Raw genomic sequence first — 20,339 nt, 5'->3', positions numbered from 1 at the left:
AGGCTCAAAGCGGCTTCCATTCGCCTTCCCTTTCCTCTCCCCACAACAGACACCCTCTGAGGTGGGTGAGGCTGAGAAAGCTCTGAGAGAATTGTTCTGCAAGAACAGCTCTGAGAGAACTGTGACTGCCCCTCTGCTTCTCCACATGCAGCCAGCTGGTCTCTCCTCTCCTCTTAACGTGTTTCTTTTCCGAACAAAACCTATTTTAGTGTTTTAAGCAGCCTGGTGCGGCATCCTCGTTGCCAATCTAAACTCCGCCCTGCTTGGACCCAGCCGAGGCTGTTGCTTGTGTGAATCAGGCCTCCGGGGGGGTCAGTGCAAGCAGGCAGCGTGGAAAGCTGCGGGGAGGGAGGGGGGGAGGGAGGGGGAGGTTTGGGACAAGGAGCAGTGGAAAATCCTGAGAAATGATGTAAGAGGAGCCGAAGCAGGACTGGCTGGCGCAGGGATGCTTCATCATCATCAGCGCCTATAAAAGCCCCGAGTGCCAATGGACCTCAGAGATAAGGCCAAAGGCGGTGGTCCTGCCCCAGTCTCCTTTGCAGCAGCAGGCAAGGTGAGTGGGGGGGGGGGGCGTTCCTTGAAGCCATTGCAGAACCCGCAAGAACCAGGGAGGTTGGGGCAGGGAAATCCGCCAGCCCCCCTTTCCCCTCTGGAGCAGTCCTTCTCTGACAGGGACGAGAAAGGGAGTCCGGAAGGTCTTGGCAGGCAGAAGGGTCTTCGCTCCCCTAGAGGCGGCTGGTGGCCCTCTTCAGCAGGCAGTTTTCTCAGGAGCAAGCCCTCCCGGAGTTCCACGGGCTTACTCCAACGTAGAGATGCAGAAGGGTGCAGCCCACGCTAGGGGGGGGGGGGCATTCTCGTGGCTTTTGTAAATGCCCCTTCTTTTCCGCTGAGAATAATTATGTGGGATATTACCTCTAAGGACGTCCGGGAAGCTGCTGGATGGGCCCCCCTGGCATCCAGGCTGTGGAGCCGCTCAGCTTCTTTGGAAGGAAAGGTTTGCAGCATGGGTAGACTTTGCTCTCTGGGAAGTGTGAGCCCTTTTCCTAAACTGCAGGTGGGCTGCAAAGAGCCTGTCAGACTCCGCACAGGTGTGTCAATGCCGAATGTCCCCCATGAGATGGGAGTTCTGCGAAGGACCGATCCATCCAGCCATGATGCTGTGGCTCTCCTTCCTCCCAGAACCTCCCCTGCCCGCTCAGTAGGTGCAGAGGCCCACCCCCTCCTCCCCTGGGCTTATTGGGTTCTCTCACCAGGTGCCCTGCCGCCTCTGTAGATGGACAAGGTGGTCCTCCTGAGGGGAGACTCTGGCCAGGTCAGCCCCAACCTGGTTGCACCTTTCTCAGGAGCATCTTTCACAGCTCTGGGGCGGGGAGGCAACATGCCTCAAGGAGTGTGCTGACAGTGGGAACTGCTTCCCCTCTCCCCATAGCACACCTGAGGTATGCCAGGGCAGTGGCTCCGTGGCAGAGCCTCTGCTTGGCAGGGCCCAGGCTCAGTTCCCGGCAGCTCCCTGTTAATAGAGTCAGGTAGGAGGCGGCAGGTGCCGGGAAAGACCTCTCTTCGCTGGAGAGCCTGAGGAGCAGCTGCCCGTCTCAGACAATGCTGACCTTGAGGGCACTTTCATGTATTCAGTGTCGTCTTTATGTGAGGGGTGGGAGCTCAGTGGGAGAGCCTCTGCTTGGCCTGCAGGAGGTCCCCGGTTCAATCCCCGGCAGCATCTTCATTGCGAAGGCCCAGGCAGGAGGGGATGGGGAAGACTTCCGCCTGAGGCCCTGAGGAGCTGCTGCCAGCCTGAGCAGACAATACCGACTTTGATGATTTCAGTAGAAAGTAGGAGCTTCACGTGGGGCTGGGAAAGGCCTCCTTCTGCCTGAGACCTCCGTGTGTGGCTGCCACTAGGAGAGGAGGAGCTCAGAAGGACTAATGGTCTTGCCTGGGAGGGGATCCCCGCGTGAGCAAGGAGAAGGCCCTACGATAAATCTGAGTGTCCAAATAACCTTGTGGCCCAAGTGGGCCCTTCTGGCTTGCCCACCCACCACCTTCGCACCCAGGAGAATGAAGGTATAAGTTCTTGGGCTCAAGCAGGGAACAGCCGGGGGGTTGTGGGGAAGATCGCCAGGCAGAGGCTGGGGTTGTCCCAGAGAACCATAGATGTGGAAGGGACCTTGTAGGGCCCCAGAATGGCAATTACAGAGATCAGTCCCCCTGAAGGGAAAGGTGGCTCCTGGGGGCGGGCAGGCTGCATGGCACCCCCCCACACACACACACCCCAAGCTCTGCATCTCCCAGAACTCCACGATCCAGACCCGGGGGGGGGGGGGTCCGTGGCCTGACAAGGAGCTTTAGTGCATAGAGTTGCCCCCTCCAGGTGGGCTTAAAGAACTGAACCCAATTTCCCTCCTGAGCCCCCTCCCCCCCCCAGGCTCCACCTCCAAATCTCCAGAAATTGCCCAGCCCAGAGGTGGGAGAATTGGCCACCCTGTCTCCAGACCCAGAGCGTCTTACACTGTGACTTAGGTAGAGAGAGTCTCAATTGCTTGAGATGTTGCTTGTGAGTTTTAAAACCAGAATGATTCTTATAGCTGGAATGTTTTTATATTTTATAATATTGTAGTTATCAATGATTAGTTATCAATGATTCTTTTATCTTGTTAATGCCAGATGTTTTTATGTATCTTGTAATTTGATTACTGGTCTAGTACCGTAATGATAAAGACTTACACTGCCCTGGCAGAGCCAAAGTAAAAGGTCTTTTTTGGGGAACCCCCCACCCCACCCCACCCAAGAATTGTTTCTTTACTTATTTTTATTTCCCTCATTTCTACCCCACCATTTCCCCCAGAGGGAGGCCAAGCACCGTCAATCATTCTCCTCTCCCTCGTTTTATCCCAACAGCCCTGTGAGGTGGGACAGGCCAGGGGCATGGGACTGGCCCAGTAGAACCAGCAGGCTTCCATGGCAGAAGGCAGTTTCGAACCTGGGTCTCCCTGATCCTAGTCCAGGACTTTAACCACTGACCCACACTGTCTCGCTCTAAAGGACACAAGTAGCAGCAAGCAGTCTGACGGCAGCCTGGACACAACCATTTTCTGTAGCCACCTATTGAAACATGTTAACTAGAGTAGCATCGAAGATTTTCCATTTGGGGGTAGACTTGGATAGTTTGTGTAGGATAGAGATATCGCTGGACAATCTAAAGACAGTTCAAATATAACGTTAGTTCAGATATTCTGCAAGATGTTCCCCCTTGATCAGTGAGGGCAAGTGAGGGCAGCTGGGCATCAGTGAGGGCAAGTAAGGGCAATTTAAATTGAAAAGGGAATATTTTTGGAAGAAAAGGGTTGGAAAATTGCCTAGAAGCGCTGCTGAAAAAATCCTAACAAACACCTGTGTTTTTGGCTCGGCTGTTCTGTTAACGAAAGGAAGTGTGCTTTTTCAGGCCTCGGAAATCATGACCCCGGGCTTCCACAAGATTAACAGCCCACGCTCTCTGGCGTCTGTTCCCAGCAAAGCTTTCTTCTTCTTCTTCTCCTCCCTCTTCTTCATTTTGCAAATAACAAACTACTTGTGGCTTCTCTTTCTCTCTTGGGACGTGAGGGCAGAAGGGCTGCTTTCATGATACTGCAACCGATTGGACTGAGGCGTGTTTTGCTGGAACTGACCGGTAATCTCTTTTCTTGAGATAAACCAAGTGTTGGGAGCTACAGCAGCTTTCAAAACTTCCTGCCAGGGCAGGCAAACCCACGGAAGACGTGGAACGGAACTATTCTGAGCAAAGTTGACTCAGTTCTCCCCAGGAAATCGCTGGGGCCGGATAGCTCTTGGGGAAGGGTTTGGGTCACACTAGCTAAATGGAGCCACCTGAGAGGTGCCAACTTCCTGGAATTACGGTGATTCTCCAGCTATGTCCCCCTGGAGAAAACTGCTGCCTTGCTTGGCTCAACCATCAAAACCCCCAGGAATTTTCAGCCAGGAGTTTACTCCCCTGGACCATCTCCCCGTTCAGGGCAGTGTCCTTTGACATGCCGGGTACCGCAGTGCTGGGGGTGGCGGAAACAAGCAGCAGAGATCATCTGTGAAATCAGATTCTCTAAGGGGAGGAGACGGGAAAGTCACGGGCTTGCCCTTTGAATGTTCCCCATTGGTTGTCAAAGCAATCCCTCTCCCCCGTCAAGGTGGCATCGAGCATCCCAAGGAGAGCATGCCGGCCGGCCAGTTTGCCAGGCAAATCTTTCCAGAGGGCCTTCCTCTCTAGGCCCCCCTCCACAGCATCCACTTTCTCCAGGGGGGGGGGGATGGGGTAACTGATCTCTGCAGTCTGGAGATGAGCTGCAATTCCAGGGGATCCCCAGGTCCCACCTGGAGGCTGGCATCCCTACTGGGAGACCTCTTGGCCCCACCTCTCACCAGTACCTTCTTCAAAAGCCACAGCAAGGGTTGGTGAGGGTCCCTCTGCAGTTTGGGAAGCCGGGTTGAACCTGGTGAGAGGCCTGTGAGCTCCTCTCCAATGCGCTCCTCTGAGACTCACTCCACGGAAAGGCTGCCGTGCTTTCTGAATAGCTGGAGGCTGTGCCAGTAAGTCATTTGGGGTACACTTGGCGTGCCCTGCCCCACATACTGGAGGGCACTTGGCCCTTTCTCTAGCAGGCCCACACATTCTGGAGGGTGAAGCTGCCCCCTCCCCCCCCCCCACACACACACACTGGCTTTTGCTTCTCATTTTGCCGGAGTCCAGAGGACTCTGGATCGTGGGTCCCGTCCTGTTTGTTTTGATTAGCGTACCGGGGTTTATTTTTAGCTCCCCGGATGAATGGACAGCGGTGCAGATGTTGCCCCCTCCTGTGAAGACTGTGTGTGTTTAACCTCGCCCGTTTATTTTTACACTCTGCTTCCGCATCCAGATAATCAGGATGTGGTTCGCTGTGTGGGATAGACGGCCACTTCTCACTCTGGTGGAAATCCCCCGGCAGAAAGGGGCTTCGGAGGAAAACAGCCGGGAGAGGAGGGCCAAGACCTCACGCCGCACGGAGCAGGATCCGGGGCTGCGGCTGTTTCTCTCCCCTCTGGCCCTTCTTCCACCTGAAGGGCCAAAACACGGTCCATGACACACACACACACACACACACACACACCCATCAGCTCTGCACAGCGTAGGGCTTGAACTCACAGCAAAGAACGCACAGGTCGGTCGCCACCTTGTACTGAATCAGACCCCCTTGGGGCTATTAAAGCCAGAATTTGAGTAGGCAATTCTGGCAGCACCAGGCAGAGAGAGGGTTTTCCACATCGCCTCCAAACTGGTCTTTTTCTACTGGAGACGCCCGGGCTGCTGGGACATGGAGGACTTTACTGCAGGGGCGGTGTGTATTGGGGGGGGAGGGACTGGGTGCGAGGGGGTCCACCGTACAGAGTGCCCCTTTTCTCCAGGGGAACTGATCTCTGTCGCCGGAAGATCTGTGGTAGTCGCAGCTCCTGTCTGCCAGTTCTCAGCTGACGGGCGGGCACCAACCAGGGCCAAAGGGTGGCAACAGTCCTGGGGAGAAAATCAAAAGAGAAAAAAGAAGGCCTTGTATCCTTATGGGAAGTTCTGATCATAGAGTTCTTGGTGGTTCCTAGACTGACTTGGAAACAACTAGGGTAGTTCCAGGCAATGCTAGAAACTCTGTGGTCAGAACTTAGGATCATAGAATTGGAAGGGGCCATGCAGGCCATCTAGTCCAACCCCCTGCTCAACGCAGGATCAGCCCTAAGCATCCTAAAGCATCCAAGAAAAGTGTGTATCCAACCTTTGCTTGAAGACTGCCAGTGAGGGGGAGCTCACCACCTCCTTAGGCAGCCTATTCCACTGCTGAACTACTCTGACTGTGAAAATTTTTTTCCTGATATCTAGCCTATATCGTTGTACTTGAAGTTTAAACCCATTACTGCGTGTCATCTCCTCTGCAGCCAACAGAAACAGCATCCTGCCCTTCCTGAAAAGATACAAGACATTTTTCTTCACCACCTCTCTGCCCTACAATCTTACTGGGGAATTAGGCCAAAATGTGGAGGGGGGGATCTGGCTTTGTGCCACCTGATCTCTTGCGAAACTACATGGCTCTGGTTTCTGGCAGAGGAGATACCAGGAAGCAGGTGAAGATGCACCGTTCCTACTTCCAGGGACAAACTGGGCTTGACCCACTGGTCAGACCACACCTGGAGTACTGTGTGCAGTTCTGGGGGCCTCACTTCAAGAAGGATGTAGATAAAATTGAAAGGGTACAGAGGAGAGCGACAAAGATGATCTGGGGCCAAGGGACCAAGCCCTATTAAGATAGGTTGAGGGACTTGGGAATGTTCAGCCTGGAGAAAAGGAGGTTGAGAGGGGACATGATAGCCCTCTTTAAGTATTTGAAAGGTTGTCACTTGGAGGAGGGCAGGATGCTGTTTCTGTTGGCTGCAGAGGAGAGGACACGCAGTAATGGGTTTAAACTTCAAGTACAACGATATAGGCTAGATATCAGGAAAAAGTTTTTCACAGTCAGAGTAGTTCAGCAGTGGAATAGGCTGCCTAAGGAGGTGGTGAGCTCCCCCTCACTGGCAGTCTTCAAGCAAAGGTTGGATACACACTTTTCTTGGATGCTTTAGGATGCTCTGGGCTGATCCTGCATTGAGCAGGGGGTTGGACTAGATGGCCTGTATGGCCCCTTCCAACTCTATGATTCTATGATTCACTGTCAGACTCTGCACTTCTGTGAAACCAAACCCTGCCTGTTGTGTTTGCAGATGTTGCAGGCAGCTGCATACCTTATCCTGGCTGGGACCCTCTTCCAGTGGCCATCAGGCCCTTCCTTTCATGCTGATGCATCGCAGCAGGTATGTGGTCGACCTGAAGTGCGGTGGGAACACGTCTGACCCACAAAACCCGCTGCACGGTGCCTTTTCCCTCCCATCCCTTTCTTCTGTGGCCGTCGTTCTGCTTCAGCCCATTTTAAAGCACCTGCCGGAGGAAACGTTTTGTCTCAGGGCCCCTCGGGTGAAGCGGCAGGAGCAGGCATCAGCCAAAGAGGGCTCCTAACACAGGTGGCCAGCCTGTGGCTCTCTAGATGGCCATGGACTACCATTACCATGAGCCCCTGCTAGCTGGGGGAGAGAGTTAGGGGAAGGGAAGGGAAGGGAAGGGAAGGAAGGAAGGAAGGAAGGAAGGAAGGAAGGAAGGAAGGAAGGAAGGAAGGAGGGAGGGAGGGAGGGCGCGAGGGAGGGAGGGCGCGAGGGAGGGAGGGAGGGAGGAAGGAAGGAAGGAAGGAAGGAAGGAAGGAAGGAGAGGATTAAGGAAGGAAGGGTGGGAGGAAGGAAGGAGGAAGGAAGGAAGGAAGGAGAGGATTAAGGAAGGGAGGGAGGGAGGGAGGGAGGAAGGAAGGAAGGAAGGAAGGAAGGAAGGAAGGAAGGAGAGGATTAAGGAAGGGAGGGAGGGAGGGAGGGAGGGAGGGAGGGAGGAAGGAAGGAAGGAAGGAAGGAGAGGATTAAGGAAGGAAGGGTGGGAGGAAGGAAGGAAGGAGGAAGGAAGGAAGGAAGGAGAGGATTAAGGAAGGGAGGGAGGGAGGAAGGAAGGAAGGAAGGAAGGAAGGAAGGAAGGAAGGAAGGAAGGAAGGAAGGAAGGAAGGAAGGAAGGAGAGGATTAAGGAAGGAAGGGTGGGAGGAAGGAAGGAAGGAGGAAGGAAGGAAGGAAGGAGAGGATTAAGGAAGGGAGGGAGGGAGGGAGGAAGGAAGGAGGAAGGAAGGAAGGAAGGAAGGAAGGAAGGAAGGAGAGGATTAAGGAAGGGAGGGAGGGAGGGAGGGAGGAAGGAAGGAGGAAGGAAGGAAGGAGAGGATTAAGGAAGGGAGGGAGGAAGGGAGGGAGGGAGGGAGGAAGGAAGGAAGGAAGGAAGGAAGGAGAGGGTTAAGGGAGGGAGGGAGGGAGGGAGGGAGGAAGGAAGGAAGGAAGGAGGAAGGAAGGAGAGGATTAAGGAAGGGAGGGAGGGAGGAAGGGAGGGAGGGAGGGAGGATAGGATTAAGGAAGGAAGGAAGGAAGGAAGGAAGGAGAGGAGAGGATTAAGGGAGGGAGGGAGGGAGGGAGGATAGGATTAAGGAAGGGAGGGACGGAGGGAGGGAGGGAGGAAGGAAGGAGGAAGGGAAGGGAGGGAGGAAGGAAGGATAGGATTAAGGAAGGAAGGGAGGAAGGAGGGAGGGAGGGAGGAAGGAAGGAAGGAAGGATAGGACTAAGGAAGGAAGGAGAAGCCAGGGAATGACTCAGCCCCATCTACCTGCGCTGGCTTGATGCTCCGTCATGGCCAAGATGTCTGCCCCACAGGGTCTTGACCCAAAGTCCTGCCTAGCCACCCTCAGGGAGGGGGGACTGGCAACACCTGGCAACCCTCCCCCTTTGCCTTCGCAGCCCTTCCACTCTCCCCTCGCCCTGGGCATGGGCTCCCACGCCCCCTCCGGTGCAGAGAAGTCAGCCGCCGACCTGGCCGCAAAGCTCCTGCTCCTGGATGAACTGGTGTCCCTCGAGAACGACGTCACGGAGACCAAGAAGAAGCGCAGCTTCCCGGGCTTTGGATCCCCCCTCGACAGGCTCTCGGCCGCCTCCCTGGATCTGAAGGCCAAGCAGAGGTGAGCGGCATCCAGAGGGGAGGGAGGGTGGAGGAGCACCGGGAAAGAGGCGGTAGGGGAGGGGGGGGTCGGATTCCTAACCTACCTTGCAGGGCCGTTGTGAAGCTACTCTGAGGACCCCTTCCTGGGGTCCAGAAATCTGGATTTGAGGCGTGTGGCTGTGTCCCCCTCCCTGCCCCCCGTCTGCAGGGGATGCCCTTGGGGGGAGGGGGCTAGTCGACCATGTGACCCTCCTAAGGCTTGCGATCCAGAGATGTTCCCTTCAGGCCTGTAGAAAAAGCCCCGTCCCTCTAATCCTGTCTGGCCGTTTGAGGGGGCCTGGGAGGAAATAACAGTGCCTGTCTGGTCAACAACAGCCCCACAAGCCTTGCTAATGAGACAGGGCAGGTTCCCCTCCAGGCCTGTTGGCAACCCAGGTTTGATACTGTGCAGTCCTGAGCCTGTCGTCTGTGATGCAGGGGACCATTGGCCCACTTCAAGTGGGCCCCTTAAAGGCAGAGCAGCCCTTCAGCTCCCAGACGTCACCCCCTCAGGGGACCTCAGGACACCCATCCAGGGTTCCACCAGCAGGGACCGAATCACTTCCACGCTTCCCCCCCCCCCCCCGGTGGGTCCCAGGCCAAAGCTGCACACAAAGAAACATGTTTCTGGGGAGGCTGAGTTTGCAAGCTGCCTGTGGAAGGTATAGAAATTCAGAACTGGGAAGAGGGACCCCAAGGGCCATCTAGCCCAACCCTCCCCATCACACTCTCCCAGCGGCCTCCACCCTATGCTCAGAGGAAGGCAAAAAACCTCCAGGATGCCTGGGCTGGTCTGGCCAGGAGGAGAAGTCCTTCCTGACCCCAAATTGGTGATGAACGTGACCCACAGCATATCAGAAAGGGCCTCGTGAACCAACTACAGGGTCATCCCGTCCTGCCCCCCCTCTCAGAGCTGCCTAAAGAGGCCAGGCCCAGAAGACCCTCCTTCCTCTTCTAACTCAAGCTGAATTCAGTCCACTAAGGGAGCTCTCCTCCTTCCCAGTTATAACCAACTCCACTCCCCACAAGAGTAGACTCAACTACCGGTCAGGGACGCTGAGAGGCTGGTTTGAGGGGTAGCATCATTTGTAGGCTGTGAACATTGAGAATCGGAAGAATTGAAAATCCTTTATTGGCACATAAAACGGATGCTGTGAGCATTATTGTGCAAACTGATTTGCATAATGGACAAGAGGGGTTCGGGGAACAGCCCTCCTGAGTGGCTCCGTGAATCGTGCTGTTCACAGGAAAGGGAGCCCTTATTGCTGTAGCTCAAGACGGTCTCTAGAGGGCACGTTCCCCTCACCAGAGGCTGGGCTGGGTTCCTGTTGGCTTTGCATTGCTCAGTCTGCTGAACTTTTGTGGACAGAGATCATTCCACAGAGTGGGACTTTTAAAGGTCTTCTGGGAACAGCTGATGCAGCTCCAGATGCTAATGACCCTGCTGGGTCAGACCAGGGAGGGTCCCTCCAGTCCAGGCTCCCGTCTCACCCAGGGGCCAGCCAGTTCCTCTGCAGGGCCAGCCACAGGGCAGGGAGGCCGAGGCCTTCCCCTGAGAAGACTCTCAGAAGAGCCCTGCTGGGTCAGGCCAGGGAGGGTCCCTCCAGTCCAGCCTCCCGTCTCACCCAGGGGCCAGCCAGTTCCTCTGCAGGGCCAGCCACGGGGCAGAGAGGCCGAGGCCTTCCCCTGAGAAGACCCTCAGAAGAGCCCTGCTGGGTCAGGCCAGGGAGGGTCCATCCAGTCCAGCCTCCCATCTCACCCAGGGGCCAGCCAGTTCCTCTGCAGGGCCAGCCACAGGGCAGGGAGGCCGAGGCCTTCCCCTGAGAAGACCCTCAGAAGAGCCCTGCTGGGTCAGGCCAGGGAGGGTCCCTCCAGTCCAGCCTCCCGTCTCACCCAGGGGCCAGCCAGTTCCTCTGCAGGGCCAGCCACGGGGCAGAGAGGCCGAGGCCTTCCCCTGAGAAGACCCTCAGAAGAGCCCTGCTGGGTCAGGCCAGGGAGAGTCCCTCCAGTCCAGAATCCCGTCTCACCCAGGGGCCAGCCAGTTCCTCTGCAGGGCCAGCCACAGGGCAGAGAGGCCGAGGCCTTCCCCTGAGAAGACCCTCAGAAGAGCCCTGCTGGGTCAGGCCAGGGAGGGTCCCTCCAGTCCAGCCTCCCTTCTCTCCTAGGGGCCAGCCAGTTCCTCTGCAGGGCCAGCCACAGGGCAGAGAGGCTGAGGCCTTCCCCTGAGAAGACCCTCAGAAGAGCCCTGCTGGGTCAGGCCAGGGAGGGTCCCTCCAGTCCAGCCTCCCGTCTCACCCAGGGGCCAGCCAGTTCCTCTGCAGGGCCAGCCACAGGGCAGAGAGGCCGAGGCCTTCCCCTGAGAAGACCCTCAGAAGAGCCCTGCTGGGTCAGGCCAGGGAGGGTCCCTCCAGTCCAGCCTCCCGTCTCACTCAGGGGCCAGCCAGTTCCTCTGCAGGGCCAGCCACAGGGCAGAGAGGCCGAGGCCTTCCCCTGAGAAGACCCTCAGAAGAGCCCTGCTGGGTCAGGCCAGGGAGGGTCCCTCCAGTCCAGCCTCCCGTCTCACCCAGGGGCCAGCCAGTTCCTCTGCAGGTCCAGCCACAGGGCAGAGAGGCCGAGGCCTTCCCCTGAGAAGACCCTCAGAAGAGCCCTGCTGGGTCAGGCCAGGGAGGGTCCCTCCAGTCCAGCCTCCCGTCTCACCCAGGGGCCAGCCAGTTCCTCTGCAGGGCCAGCCACAGGGCAGAGAGGCCGAGGCCTTCCCCTGAGGAGACCCTCAGAAGAGCCCTGCTGGGCCAGGCCAAGGAGGGTCCATCTAGTCCAGCCTCCCGTCTCACCCAGGGGCCAGCCAGTTCCTCTGCAGGGCCAGCCACAGGGCAGAGAGGCCGAGGCCTTCCCCTGAGAAGACCCTCAGAAGAGCCCTGCTGGGTCAGGCCAGGGAGGGTCCCTCCAGTCCAGCCTCCCGTCTCACCCAGGGGCCAGCCAGTTCCTCTGCAGGGCCAGCCACAGGGCAGGGAGGCCGAGGCCTTCCCCTGAGAAGACCCTCAGAAGAGCCCTGCTGGGTCAGGCCAGGGAGGGTCCCTCCAGTCCAGCCTCCCGTCTCACCCAGGGGCCAGCCAGTTCCTCTGCAGGGCCAGCCACAGGGTAGGGAGGCCGAGGCATTTGCATCTCTCTCTCTAACGTGAAAAGTCCCCGACTCTTCAGCCTTCTGGCAGGGAAGGTCCTCCAACCCCCCTAAACATGTCAGTTGCCTTTCCTCCAAGCTGCCTTATTGCAAGCCAGACCTCTGACCCTTCTGGGCAGGGAGGTCTATGGTCTTCTTCCCTGAGCCAAAATGAAGGCAGGAGAGTCACGTGTTTTGTGTCCCTTTCTTAAGACTATAACAAGAGAGTGGCCATTTCACACCAGAGGCCTCTCTAGTCCAGTGTCCTTCTTCCCACACTACCTAGGCAGTCCCCTGGAATCCCATCAGCAGGGGGAAAGGGCAACAGTTGTATCCTCCCCCCAAATAAAACCCCTGACATTCAAGAACATATACTGCCCCTGAACATGGAGGTTTCATTTAGTTACTGGTCACCCATGGACCTTTATTTGCCCAGACACCTGCCTCTTCTCCTCTGAAAGTTTCCTAGACGAGCGGATGTCACCTCGCAGAATCTTAGTCCATGAATAAATCATGCAGGTGGAGATTTAGACTGAGAAGGAGCATTCCCCTAAAGTGTCCTGTCCACGCCCACACTTCTAACCTCTATCCCAGGGGGTGATGCATGCAGAGTGTTTGGGGGGACAGATTCTTCAAAAATATTAACTGGAGATGGAGCTTCAGCCAAATCTGAAATACCCAACCCCGAGAAATACCGATCCCCTTCCCCTACACGTACGTAATGGTAACTGCTGATTCTCCCCCCCCCTTGCAGGAAAGTGGAGGAGGCGGCCAAACGGCGGCTGGGGATCCCCCTAGACCGGATCGGGGTGAGCCGTTTGAGTCATTCCAGGGGCTAGCAGGGGCAGGTAAGAGCCGCCCACCGAGAGCCCCCTTGCCCTGCAGGGACTGAGCCCGGGCGGGAGGGAGGGGGCTGGATAGGGACGGAAATGTACCTGTGCAGACAAGATGGGGGGGGGGGGAGGGAGCTGGATAGGGACGGAAACAGACTTGTATAGACAAGATGGGGGAAGAGAGCTGGGTAGGGACGGAAACGGACCTGTGCAGACAAGATGGGGGGAGGGAGCTGGATAGGGACGGAAACGGACCTGTGCAGACAAGATGGGGGGAGGGAGCTAGATAGGGACGGAAATGGACCTCTGCAGAGAAGATGGTGGGGAGGGAGCTGGATAGGGACGGAAACGGACCTCTGCAGACAAGATGGGAGGAGGGAGCTGGATAGGGACGGAAACGGACCTCTGCAGACAAGATGGGGGGAGGGAGCTGGATAGGGACGGAAACGGACCTGTGCAGACAAGATGGGGGGGAGGGAGCTGGATAGGGATGGAAACGGACCTCTGCAGACAAGATGGGAGGAGGGAGCTGGATAGGGATGGAAACGGACCAGTGCAGACAAGATGGGGGGAGGGAGCTGGATAGGGACGGAAACGGACCTGTGCAGACAAGATGGGGGGAGGGAGCTAGATAGGGACGGAAACGGACCTCTGCAGAGAAGATGGTGGGGAGGGAGCTGGTTAGGGACGGAAACGGACCTCTGCAGACAAGATGGGAGGAGGGAGCTGGATAGGGACGGAAACGGACCTCTGCAGACAAGATGGGGGGAGGGAGCTGGATAGGGACGGAAACGGACCTGTGCAGACAAGATGGGGGGGAGGGAGCTGGATAGGGATGGAAACGGACCTCTGCAGACAAGATGGGAGGAGGGAGCTGGATAGGGATGGAAACGGACCAGTGCAGACAAGATGGGGGGAGGGAGCTGGATAGGGACGGAAACGGACCTGTGCAGACAAGATGGGGGGAGGGAGCTAGATAAGGACGGAAACGGACCTCTGCAGAGAAGATGGTGGGGAGGGAGCTGGATAGGGACGGAAACGGACCTCTGCAGACAAGATGGGAGGAGGGAGCTGGATAGGGACGGAAACGGACCTCTGCAGACAAGATGGGGGGAGGGAGCTGGATAGGGACGGAAACGGACCTGTGCAGACAAGATGGGGGGGAGGGAGCTGGATAGGGATGGAAACGGACCTCTGCAGACAAGATGGGAGGAGGGAGCTGGATAGGGACGGAAACGGACCTCTGCAGACAAGATGGGGGGAGGGAGCTAGATAGGGACGGAAACGGACCTCTGCAGACAAGATGGGGGGAGGGAGCTGGATAGGGACGGAAACGGACCTCTGCAGACAAGATGGGAGGAGGGAGCTGGATAGGGACGGAAACGGACCTCTGCAGACAAGATGGGGGGGGAGGGAGCTGGATAGGGACGGAAACGGACCTGTGCAGACAAGATGGGGGGGGAGGGAGCTGGATAGGGACGGAAACGGACCAGTGCAGATGGGGGGGGGAGGGAGCCAGGGAGATGTGGTGGCTTTTGGTGGCACCCAAGCTTGCTTCCTTCTTTGCAACCGTTTATATCTGTAGCCACCTGTTTGGTCTTCTGGGCTTCTGCTCTCTGGGTGGATTTGTTTTCCCTTTCATTATTCCGTGCAACTATCTGCCACTCGTATGAGAGCCCCCAAGACAGCTGCCCTTTCAGGATTTGAAACAGACAGCAAGTGGGATTACTACTGAGTAACGCCATCGGACGCTGGTTGGCGGCTCAAGAGTGAGAGTCCGGGAAATCAAGGCTCAGGCATCGTCCCGTTGGTGGAGTCGACTACCAGGCTGCCTAGAATAAGAAGGGGGGGGCAGGGGGAGTCCCCAATCCCCCCAGAATTGGGCAGAAGCTGGAAAGCCCCACTACAGTCAGTCCAGGGGGAAGGGCTGTCTGTTGACCTGAGAGCTGAGGCATCCCTGCTGGGGAGGGTAGTTGCAAGCCCCGGAGGCTGGGCAAGGCCCGGAAGCTTTGGGGGTGAAGTCTGGAAGGGGCAGAATCTGGGGAGGGCAGGAGGGACCCCATGGGGCATAACGCCCAAAAACAGACATCACTTAATTGCAATAAGTGCTTGAGTTTCCAGTCAACCAGTCCATAAACTGTCGCCTATGATTCCAAATTATCAATTTATACCAAAATGACTTCTTTAAATGAACATTATCTGGACATTTATATTTTCCTTTCTTCTGCAAGGAGCTTCCCGTCAGTCCTAAGGGAAGTTTGTCTGCTCTGCACACCTGCATGCCTAGCCGGAGAATTTGGGTTCCAGTTAACGGGTCCTGCCTTTTCTTTCTGCTCCAGATTGGTCGGACCCTTTGCAGCCGTCTCCCGCAACACCCGCCTGGCCTTCAGGATGCAATCCTCCCACCCCCGTCCTGGACTGCAGACTTTGGCATGGAAGAACTGTCCTTCTGAAACGTGCCCCCCCCCCCCCCGTTATGTAATCTTGTATCAACGAGAGCGGCTTCAGTCCGCTGGATCGGGACTTTCTTTCACGGACGCTCTGTCCTGTTGATGGGCAGGAAGAGAAAGGGCCCCTTTGTCCAAGACCTGTGGGGCAGTGTTGGCAAAGGGAGGGCCGGTTGAGGCCCTGAAGCCGGGTTGCCAGCTCTGGGGAGGGGGAAGGGAGCAAGATCTGGATCTCCCAGAATTACTCTTGACCCCCAGAATACAAAGGACACGGCTGCTTCGGAGAGCAGCAGACGCTGTGGCAGGGGTGGCCAAACTGGCACCCCAGATGTCCAAGGACCATAATTCCCTTGAGTCCCTGCTGGCATGGGCTTATGGGAGTTGTAGTCCATGGGCATCTGCAGAGCCACAGTGGGCCACCCACTAAGGCATCAGAGCACCCTGAGGGCCCTCCCCTCCCCTCCCCTCCCCAAGCTCCACCTCCAAAGTGCCAGGGATTTCCTAGCCTTTCACCCGCAGCCCAGAGGTGCTCTTGGCCTGTAGCTCCAGGGGCAGACCTCTCTGCCTGCCTGTTCCAGCAAGCGGGCCTCTTGCTCTCTGGTCCTCCCTCCTCTGCCTCCTCCGTCTCCCTGGGGTTCTTCCACTCTGGAAAGGCTTCCTCCAGGCAGTGTGAGCTACACAGGAGCATGCCAGGGAAGGGTGCCGGCCTCCCAAATACCGTTTGAGGGTCGGGCTCTCTCGCCACGCCAGCTGCACTCCAGGTGACAGAGATCCGTTCCCCAGAGAAAACAGCTGCTCCAGAAGTTGTGCTCCATGGCATCACCCCCATGCCCTGCTCTCCTCAGGCTCCACCCCCCAACCCCCCCCCCCCAAATCTCCAGGACTTGGCAACTCCAGTGCAGGGGGGGGGAGGGAAAGACTGCAGGTGACTCACAGCAAGTGCCAGGTGAGCAGCCTGCAGGAATGAAGACAGGGAGCCAGCTTGAGGATCTGGAGGACCGGATGCCACAGGCTGTGCTCTGCTAGGGCGGGAGATGCTTCAGGGCATGGCGCCTTCTGCCTCGTGACAGCCCCAGGATCCAACCCAGCAGGGTTAGCCTTTCTCCGCTGCTGCTTCATGCATGCTTGATCCTGGGGAGAGCAAAAGGCTTGGGTGACTCGAGGGCTTCCCTTCCAACTCTAGGGTTATATTCTATGATTCTCCCATTTCTGCCTGTTCTGGTGCTGGCCACCCCCCTCTCCGCCCCAAACACCCTCCCCTCCTTTCCCCCCCCCCCCGAAACTGAAAGGAGTGTAACCTGCTCAAGGCTTCCGAAAGCTCCCCCTCCCCCCTTAGCTTCCATCCCGAAATCTCCAGGAATCTTCCAGCCCAGAGTTGGCAACCCCGCCATTTGGGAGAGGCCTGCCCGTTCTTTCCCTTTCCCCGCTGCTCCTGGCTCATTTCTGGCTTTCTCTGCTGCAGAGGAAAGGAGGAAGGAGCCACATGCTGTGGTTCGTGGGGGTTTCCTTGGTGGAGCAAGCAGAAAAGGGACTGAGTCCCAGGCCTGTGAAATGTCATGTTTGGAGTTTTATAATTTTTTGTTTGTTTGTTTTTGCCTCGTTGAATCCTGATAGTGGATAATGTTGAATTAATGGCTTTGGGTGGGGCGCAAGAAATGCGAGTGGCATTTTGATGATACGTGAAGCTTCCTTAACCCTACGAAGTGCTTTAAAAGGTCATTGGCCATAGAGCCCAGATGGTTGGTGTTCACGATTGGTTTGACGCATCCTTCACTATTAAACCAAAGGTTGAAATTGTGTGCGAGAGGCTTGCTTTCTCACCTGGAGGACGTCTCTCCTCAGGGCCAGCAAGCACGCCCAGCAAGACGAGAGAACACAAGTCGCCCACAGAGACATTATCTGGCTGCACTTTCAGAAGGAAAACCAGCCTCGGAGGTGCCAAAAGTCTGCAAGATGCACGCAGCGTGTTGTCGTGGTTAAGAGCGGCAGCCTTGAATCTGGAGAACTGGGTTGGATTTCCTGCTTCTCCACATGCAGCCAGCTCGGTGACCTTATGCCAGTTACAGTTCTCTTAGAGTTCTCACAATGCAGTTCTCTTAGAGTTTTCTCAGACCTACTGACCTCACAGGGGAGAGGAAAGGTGTTTGTGAGCTGCTTTGAGACCCTGGGTAGTAAAACACGGGGTATAAAAATCAACTCTTAGAATCATAGAATCATAGAGTTGGAAGGGGCCATACAGGCCATCTAGTCCAACCCCCTGCTCAACGCAGGATCAGCCCTAAGCATCCTAAAGCATCCAAGAAAAGTGTGTATCCAACCTTTGCTTGAAGATTTCCAGTGAGGGGGCGCTCACCACCTCCTTAGGCAGCCTATTCCACTGCTGAACTACTCTGACTGTGAAAAACTTTTTCCTGATATCTAGCCTATATCGTTGTACTTGAAGTTTAAACCCATTACTGTGTGTCCTTTCCTCTGCAGCCAGCAGAAACAGCATCCTGCCCTCCTCCAAGTGACAACCTTTCAAATACTTAAAGAGGGCTATCATGTCCCCTCTCAACCTCCTTTTCTCCAGGCTGAACATTCCCAAGTCCCTCAACCTATCTTCATAGGGCTTGGTCCCTATGAACTCTTATTCTGTTCAGCAACCTGAACCTTTTTAGGAAAACTCTGCAGAGAAATCAACCAGCTGCAGCTGTCTGGCTTTCTTTGCAGTCACAGGAAGCTCAAGGCAGGAGGTGGGCCTCTGTCTTGGGGGGGGGGACTGTTCACCAGACTAGGAATCTGGATGCCACATGATGACACCGTGTTAAAATGTCCAGAAGGGATGGCTTGCGGTGGGAGGCTTTTGGGGAAAGAATGTTCTGCAGAACATGAGGATCCCCCATGCACAGACACACACTCCTTTCTTCCAGAGAAGGGTCCCGGGGAAACAATGGTCTGGGTGGGAGGCCGGCATGTCGGGTGGTCCGCTGATGGGGCAGGGCTTGCAGTGACCCAGGGAGAGAGATCCCAACTGGATTCAAGCCACATCAAAGCCCTGACTTGACTCCCTGCAGAAACAGAGAATGGGGCCACCTGCATGGGGGAGGAGGGGTCGAACTAGGGTGGCCGGGGATGCAACGATTTCATGGCAGGGCCCCACATGGTTCTGGCCACCCCCGTTCCGTCTGATGAGGCGCGCCAGAAGATGTGTCCCACATCAAAAGCAGCCTTGTGGGTCTCTGCTTGGATGGCCCCCTGCGGCCACCTCCTCCTTTTATAATGCCCTGGAACCAGACCTGGCAGGTACAAGGAAGGTGGGAGGGAGGGAGGGAGGCAGCTAGCAAGGAGGGGAGCAGGAGGGAGAGGGGGGGAAGGCTCTGTGTTCAAGAGGCCGCAGTCATGAACGCTTTATACTAATCGGGGGAATTCACTGCTTGGGTGGGGGCAGAGTAGGAGGGCTTCTGGAATGCTGGCCCACTGCTGGACCTCCTGATGGCCCCGGGGTTTTGGCCACTGTGTGAGACCGAGTGTTGGCCTGGGGGGGGGAGGGGGGGCATTGGCCTGGTCCAACATGGCATCTCTGACATTCCGTAATGCGAAATTTCAGATGACTTCCACACCAACACTTCAGGGTCTGCCTCTCTGAACCAGGGATCCGTATTTTGGGCCGGTTGAAGTTTCGAGAGCTTTTCCACAGTCAGACTGGTGCTGAATGCTTCAGGACAGCGCAGCCTGGGAAGGCACCGCATCATGCGCAGCACAACGGTGTCCAGGCCTGGCAAAAAGTCTTGGTCAGAAGAGGCGCAGTTTGAACATCCAGAGTCAGGGCTGAGGCAGATGGCGGATTTGAGGTTTAAGGGACAGGTCACCTCGTCATGTGCCCTCCTGAATTCCAGTTTTCACACCCGGGTTTTAGACTGCACGTGTTTCATTTAATTTTCCGTGACCAAGCAAGGACTGCCCTGTAGGGTCAGGGAGAGATTATTCTAATCTGGTCACTTTGGATTTGGCTGTGCTGCTGGAGCTGCCATCTGAACAGCAGGAGTGACAACGGTCCCCTGGTGAATTAGCACCATTTCTGATTTTGTTTTAATTGTGGGTTCATATAAGAACCGATTCTTCTTCTTCTTCTGTTTTATATTTATCTATTAAACTGGGACCAGCAGGTCTCCAGGGCCGCCTTTCGCCTTATAGTCCCCCACGAGTGCTACGACCCTCGGATTAGGACCTGCTGAGGGTCACCTGCCCAGGAGAGGTGAAATGGGCCCAGGCCCCGCCTGGAGGATTGAGCTCCCAGCGGAGATCAGGGCCCGGTGGGAGTTTTGCAGGGCCTGCAAGACGGAGGCCTAACTTCACCCGCCAAACAGCTGGCCTCACCACGAGGAGGAGGAGGAACTGGAAGAGGGGCCCCCGTCTCTGGCTGACTGCGGCTTCTAAGTGCTCAGGAGTTTTTATACCGCATGATGTTTTTACTGATATTACCGACCCTGTTGGAAGAGCAGGCTACAAGTAAATTCTTGTTATTGTTGTTAGATTCAAGTGCGTTGCCATGTTGGTCTGAAGTAGCACAACAATAATAGAGTCCTGTAGCTCCTTTAAGGCCAACCAAGATTCATTCAAGGTGGGAGCTTTCGCGTGCAAGCACTCAGTCTGAGGAAGCACTCAGTCTGAGGAAGCACTCGAAAGCTCCCACCTTGAATAAACCTTGTTTGTTCTTAAAGGTGCTATTGGACTTTGTTTTTGTTGTGTTTTTGTTGTTGTTAAATTTTTATACCACCCTCCCCAGGGGCTCAGGGCGATTTATAACATATTCTATAAAGTACACAATCATAGACAGCCATCTAATCTAATAATCTAATAAAAAAAACAATTTGCTACTATTAATAAAATATTGCAATTGTTAAAATTACAGGTTTTAAATTTTAGCTGACAGATTCAGGCACTGTTTGCTTTAGTTTAGGAGTTTGTCGCCCTTCTCATGTGAGGAGGAAAAAGAATGAAGTGCCCAGAGGATGTTTTTGTGGCAACTAGATCTTGTTTTGTCGTCTATCACTACATGTTCTTGTGCATGTGAGGAGGCCAGTCACCCTGATGGTCCAAGCTGAGATTTGCCAGATCTGCCAGGAGCATCGCTGAGCAGAATACCAAGGGCGTCCTGCAGGGGGCATCAGAGGAGATGCATATAGGTAGGATTGGAACTTCCTGATGATTTTCAAATCTTCTCCTCCAGTGCCTTGATTGGCTCAACAGGAGACTTCCTGCATTTTGA

The 20,339-nt window shown here is 55.9% G+C and overlaps 1 protein-coding gene across 2 annotated transcripts; it reads left to right on the top strand.

The window, feature by feature from the left end:
* The first annotated feature begins 432 nt into the window (after positions 1-432).
* OSTN (osteocrin) lies at positions 433-16,866 on the top strand. 2 transcript variants are annotated; one of them, XM_077347802.1, is made up of 5 exons: positions 433-553; positions 6,766-6,855; positions 8,414-8,631; positions 12,563-12,656; positions 14,981-15,138. In XM_077347802.1, the coding sequence occupies exons 1-4, from the start codon at positions 488-490 to the stop codon at positions 12,645-12,647; spliced, it is 459 nt and encodes a 152-aa protein (XP_077203917.1). In that variant the 5' UTR covers positions 433-487; the 3' UTR covers positions 12,648-12,656; positions 14,981-15,138. The 2 variants fall into 2 exon arrangements, with proteins under 2 accessions (XP_077203917.1, XP_077203916.1); XM_077347801.1 differs by lacking the exon at positions 12,563-12,656 and having other exon boundaries at positions 14,981-16,866.
* The last annotated feature ends 3,473 nt before the right edge of the window (positions 16,867-20,339 follow it).

This window comes from Paroedura picta, chromosome 8, assembly GCF_049243985.1.
Source record: "Paroedura picta isolate Pp20150507F chromosome 8, Ppicta_v3.0, whole genome shotgun sequence".
Classification (NCBI taxonomy): Eukaryota; Metazoa; Chordata; class Lepidosauria; order Squamata; family Gekkonidae; genus Paroedura; species Paroedura picta.
Note: the sequence above shows the minus strand (reverse complement) of the source record. Positions and strands in the feature narration are given on the sequence as shown.